Here is a 5906-nt window from a genome sequence, read left to right as displayed (position 1 = left end):
AGCTGGGCCTGTGAGCCGTGGCCGCTGAGCCTGCGCGTCCGGAGCCTGTGCCCCGCAATGGGAGAGGCCACAACAGTGAGAGGCCCGCGTAGCGCAAAAAAAAAAAAAAAAAAAAAAGGTTACGAACAAATTGTTTTTGAAAAGCACATCATGACATAACTAAAGTAGGTAAAGTAGGTAATTGTTTAGCCTTTGACATTCAATATGTGAAACTTCAGGTTTTTAATGTTCTTGCACTTGAGGTCAGTCCTAGTCTTCTCACCTCTCTAGCTGATGAATAGAAGTAGCATGGTTGAGTAAAGCCCAGGAGGGGCCTATTCCCTCAGCACTGCTTAGTTTGGGGTGAGGCATGCTTTGTACCCTACTGCCTGCTGCCAAGGAGAGCTCTGCATAGCCAGCCTAGGGAGTAGGTGGCACTCTTGGTCTGTTAGCTACTGATGCTCAGCATTGGCAATGCCAAGAGAATGATCAAATGAAGGGAATGTAGTGTGGCCCTATACCAAGCATATTACCTTAATCCACTTTAAAGGGAAGACTTTAAACCTTAAAAGAGTTTTAACACCATGATAATTGCTTTTTTTGTAAGTTTGTATTAGAGAGCAAGATTAAGCACATTAGAGTGAAAAGCTGAGGTTTTGATTTAATAAGCCATTTTTAGTTCATCTCAATTTATTCTCTCCGCTGGACCTCATTTGCCTTTTTTACCGAAATAGGTGACCCCCATGCCTCCTCAACAGTACACTTCTCAAATTCCACCACCTCAGTGCTGGCCACCCTTGCAGCTCTTGCTGAGGCATCAGCCCCCCTCTGCAACTCACACAGAGCCACAGGTAGGTAAGGGATATCTGCTGGGTGAATCACCATTTCTTCTTTTGCTTTTGAATCTCCAGCAGATTTAATTTGCATGAAATGTTAAAGAATTATGGTTAGAGACAGCTAGGATAAAGGGATGTAGAGTCATTGAGCATCAGAAAGAAAAATCGCTAAGTGATATATTCAGTCAGCTGAAGAATATCAGAGAATGACTAAATTATTCCTTTGCAGCTTCATGTTTGTTTATCCTGACTCCAGTTGCATCAGATTGAAATGTTTAGTCTTATATTAACAGAGTTTTGGAAATACTCTATGTTATGCTTTGTCTGATGCTATCATAGAATGATTCAAAATAGCAGCCTAAATATCTTGTATTAAAGCATCAAAATACATGGGACTGCTACCTCACTCATTGTTATATTCTTTGTACCTTAGGTTGGCTTGCTTTTATTTTCACTGGAGATGTTATTTTGGCGTTTCCAGTGGATTAGTGAAGATACATTCTGTATAGTGCCCTTCTTATTTCAAAACAGAAAGGTTTCAGGTCACTTAGCCAGAGCTAGTGACCCACAGGGAAAAGGCTTAAGGCTTCATATAGATAGGGGACAAATAGTCATAGGTAGGGCTAAATAGTCATATAGGAATCTTTCTGGAAACCTCTGGCAGTCTGCTCCATCATAAATGAAAGCAGATTGTTGATTTCTTTCTGCCGTTGACATTTGGATGCTGAGAACATTCCTCCAATCCTATTTTTCCAACTGACAACAATAATAAAGATCTCTGCTCAGATGTGTATGAGTGAACAGCATGGCATAGGAAAAAGCAATGTATTAAACTTGTGCTTGTTATTCTTTTGATTTGTTCTTTGATGTTGGATAAATCATTTAACTTCTCCAGGTCTCAGTCTCCTCATCTCTGACATGATGGTTGGATTAGATTACCTATCAGGGTCCTTTCAGCTATAACATTTAACTGTTCTTTGTTTCTAAGAGGTGTGAATGCTCTATTTCCACTGAACTGCCTGAATGTGTCTCATATGGATAGTCCCTACCCCACTTATTGCAAAGTTCTACTTGTGACTCTTTAGATATAGAAATTTCATAGTGGTGAGAGCTGTTTCCCCTAATAGTTATTGGGGATACTGACTAACCAAACTGAAAATCTTTATTCAACATGATACATGTAAAGCTCTTAGAAAGGTACCTGGCACATAGTGTCATTGCTGTTAATGTTATTGTTGATCTGTCAGATGAGAGAAGCCATCTCCTATTTTTGTCTATCAGACTTCTTCAATGTTTTGACTTCTTGACATATTATTTTGTTAATTCACTATTAAATGCCTTTATTTCTTATAGAAATAGTTCTACTCTAATTTATAGTTATTTTTCTAAGCTCTCTAAAGTTGTTTAGACTTTCAAGATGTTTTCTGAAAAAGGAGTTCTGAGATCAAATATGTTTGGGAAACTCAGCATATCTTATTTTATATTAGAGAGTCACAATGCTCATTAGTCTATTAGGGTCTCTGATACTTCCTACAAAATAAACAAACACAAAAATTTAAGCATATTTAAACGAGCATTTTGAAAATGTATTTGTACACAGAACCTATCTTTAGTGAAAGCTAACATGTCAATGAAGACATTTTATTTATTTATTTATTTATTTTTTTGGCTGCGTTGGGTCTTCGTTGCTGCACACGGGCTTTCTCTAGTTGCGGCGAGCGGGGGCTGCTCTTCGTTGGGGTGCACGGGCTTCTCACTGCGGTGAGCTCTCTTGCTGCGGAGCACAGGCTCTAGGCATGCGGGCTTCACTAGTTGTGGCACGTGGGCTCAGTAGTTGTGGCACAGAGGCTTAGTTGCTCCGTGGCATGTGGGATCCTCTTGGACCAGGGCTCAAACCCGTGTCCCCTGCATTGGCAGGCGGATTCTTAACCACTGCGCCACCAGGGAAGTCCCTGAAGACATTTTAGAAAATACTGTTCTAATGCATTCCCTGTTTTCTTTCTTTTTAAAAAAATGTTTTAAATTTATTTTTATTTATTTTATTTTCGGCTGTGTTGGGTCTATCATTGCTATGTGAGAGCTTTCTCTAGTTGTGGCGAGCGGGGGCTACTTTTCATTGTGGTGCACGGGCTTCTCATCGCGGTGGCTTCTCACTGCGGACTACGGGCTCTAGGCTCGCAGGCTTCAGTAGTTGTGGCATGCAGGCTCAGTAGTTGTGGTGCACAGGCTTAGTTGCTCCGCAGCATGTGGGATCTTCCCGGGCTTGAACCCATCTCCTCTGCATTAGCAGGCGGATTCTTAACCACTGTGCCACCAGGGAAGCCCTCCCTGTTTTCTTTTCACCTCTGACTTAGCATTGTTTACAGGAGCTTGCTTTTGTGAACTGTTGAATCTAACTTTTTTTTCCAAGTTTTTCTATCCCTGATATTATCAGTTTTAAGGGGGCTGAAATTACTATACTCCTATTTTTTTAAAGCTGAAATGTTATGTTTCCTTTTGTCATCTGTAGCTAATTCAGAGGAAATCATAGAAGGAAATTCTGTTGACTCATCAATCCAGCAAGTGGTGGGGAGTGGAGGCCAGAGGGTCATCACCATAGTGACTGATGGAGTCCCTCTGGGTAATATCCAAACTGCAATCCCTACTGGAGGCATTGGCCAGCCATTTATTGTAACTATGCAAGATGGACAGCAAGGTGAGTTATCCCATTCAGACAATTGTTTATTAAAAGATACTTTAGACACTCAACACACCTCTAAAAATGAGGCATTAGGGGGACTTCCCTGGCGGTCCAGTGGTTAAGACTCCGCACTTCTAGTGCAGGGGGCGTGGGTTTGATCCCTGGTTGGGGAACTAAGATTCCCACAGGCCACGTGGTATGGCCAAAAAAAAAAAAAAATGAGGCATTAGGGCAAGTAGTGGGAATGGGAGAAAGCCAGATGCCAGATGGGACAAAGCTCTGAAAAAGGAAAAGAAACAGAAGCCAGGCTGGCAAAGGCTAATTCTCCTAATATATATAAAATCTGTGAGTAAAACCAATAATCTGGTAGAAAAAAAGAGCAAAGAATGTCAACTAGTAGTTCACAGAAAAGAAAATACTGATGGTTCTTAAAAATAGGAAAATACGTTCAACCTACTTCTTTCATGCAAGAGAAATATAAATAAATACTGCAGCAAGATACCATTAAAGCACTATATTGTCAAGGGTATGGGGAAACAGGCAGTCTTATAAATCACTGGTGAGAGTGTAAATTACTGCATCCTCTGAAGAGCGAATTGTCAATATATATCAGTATTGAAGATGTATATACCTTTTGGCTAAAAAGTTATTTTTCTATGAATTTATATTCACACACACAGAAATGACATATATACTAAATTATTCATTACAGCATTATTTGTAATCATCAGAGATTAAAAAGAACCTAAGTACAAGTCGTTAAGGAACTGGATAAATAAATTATGATACATCCCACCCATGCAATGGAATACTATGCAGCTATAAAAAACAATGAGGAAGGGCTTCCCTGGTGGCACAGTGGTTGAGAATCCGCCTGCTGATGCAGGGGACACGGGTTCATGCCCCGGTCCGGGAAGATCCCACATGCCGCAGAGCGGCTGGGCCCGTGAGCCATGGCCGCTGAGCCTGTGCATCCGGAGCCTGTGCTCCGCAACAGGAGAGGCCACAACTGTGAGAGGCCCGTGTACCCCCCAAAAAAAAAAAAAAAAAAAACAATGAGGAAGATTCTTGTATACAAGTATGATCTGATCTCCAAAATATATTAAGTGACAAGAGCAAGATACAGGGGTGTGTAGAGTATGCTACATTTGTATTTTTAAAAAAGGGAAATATATGTATATTTGCTAATATGTTCATAGACTTAGACTATCTCTGGAAGAACATTCAGAAATAACATTGATAACATTGGTTCCCTTGTGGCAGGGCACCTGGGTAGCTAGGGATGGATAGGAAGCTTTTCAATTATATGCTTTTATAGCTTTTAATCTTTGAATCGTGAATGTATTACATATTCAAAAAATACATAAGTAAATTTTTTTGAAAAAAGAAAGAAACTAATCATTATAACTTCATTTCTCAGAAATACTGAAGGTTGAAGAAGGAGGGTTGGTATAATTACCTTTTGTGTCATCAAAATTTTGACTTGGCCTAAATAATTATGGGGATTTTATAATTTTCAAATTATTTTAATTGATGGATCTTTGCAGTATGGGAAGGAAGAGTAGAAATTAAACCTTTATAATTCAGGCTTTGGTATCATAAGTTCTTGGAGCTTTATTTGGAAATATACCACTGATATTTTTGTGGACATGATTATCATTTAAAGTTTTGGGGGGCTCATTGAGTAAGTGAGAGACTCTGCTTGTAATGGAGTTAAATAAATGAGAACGAAGTTGTTTTAAGGAAAAAGATAAAATTTGAGGTTTTGCCTAGATAAACTACACTACTTTTTAAAATAATTTTTTTAAAAAAATTACTTAAAAAAAATTACTTGTTTATTTATTTTTGGCTGCGCTGGGTCTTTGTTGCTGCATGCCGGCTTTCTCTAGTTGTGGCAAGTGGGGGCTACTTTTTGTTGCAGTGTGCAGGGTTTCTCATTGAGCCCGGAGCACGGGCTCAAGGCGCACGGGCTTCAGTAGTTGTGGCACACGGGCTCAGTAGTTGTGGCTCATGGGCTCTAGAGCGCAGGCTCAGTAGTTGTGGTGCACCGGCTTAGTTGCTCCGCGGCATGTGGGATCGTCCCTGACCAGGGCTCAGACCCGTGTCCCCTGCCTTGACAGGCAGATTCTTAACCACTGCGCCACCAGGGAAGTCCACTACACTACTTTTTATAGATGCACTTAACCAGGCCCAAAGAAGGAGAGCTGGAATTTTGTGAATTAATTGTAAGAAATTTTTAATCCCAGACAGAATTTCCATTTCCACTTAGCAGATATCCAAGCTGCTTTCTACTGCTATCAGTTGATGAGTGTTCAAGGAATACAAGCTGATCTTAAAATCAACCAAACCGGGCTTCCCTGGTGGCGCAGTGGTTGAGAGTCCGCCTGCCGATGCAGGGGACACGGGTTCGT

At 40.5% G+C, this 5906-nt stretch overlaps 1 protein-coding gene across 18 annotated transcripts in view; it reads left to right on the top strand.

Moving 5' to 3' along the window:
• Positions 1-5906, top strand: part of LOC102984115 (GA binding protein transcription factor subunit beta 2) — a 62687-nt gene that overhangs the window by 15355 nt on the left and 41426 nt on the right. For 12 of the 18 annotated variants that reach the window (XM_055084325.1, XM_055084326.1, XM_055084329.1 and 9 more), the window contains exons 6-7: positions 714-830; positions 3325-3510. In XM_055084325.1, coding sequence (XP_054940300.1) covers positions 714-830; positions 3325-3510 — 303 coding nt within the window. The remainder of the gene's footprint in view (positions 1-713; positions 831-3324; positions 3511-5906) is intronic. The other 6 variants (XM_055084330.1, XM_055084331.1, XM_055084328.1 and 3 more) reach the window with 1 other exon arrangement.

Source organism: Physeter macrocephalus, chromosome 4 (assembly GCF_002837175.3).
Source record: "Physeter macrocephalus isolate SW-GA chromosome 4, ASM283717v5, whole genome shotgun sequence".
Lineage (NCBI taxonomy): Eukaryota > Metazoa > Chordata > Mammalia > Artiodactyla > Physeteridae > Physeter > Physeter macrocephalus.
This window is presented reverse-complemented; position numbering and strand designations above follow the sequence as displayed.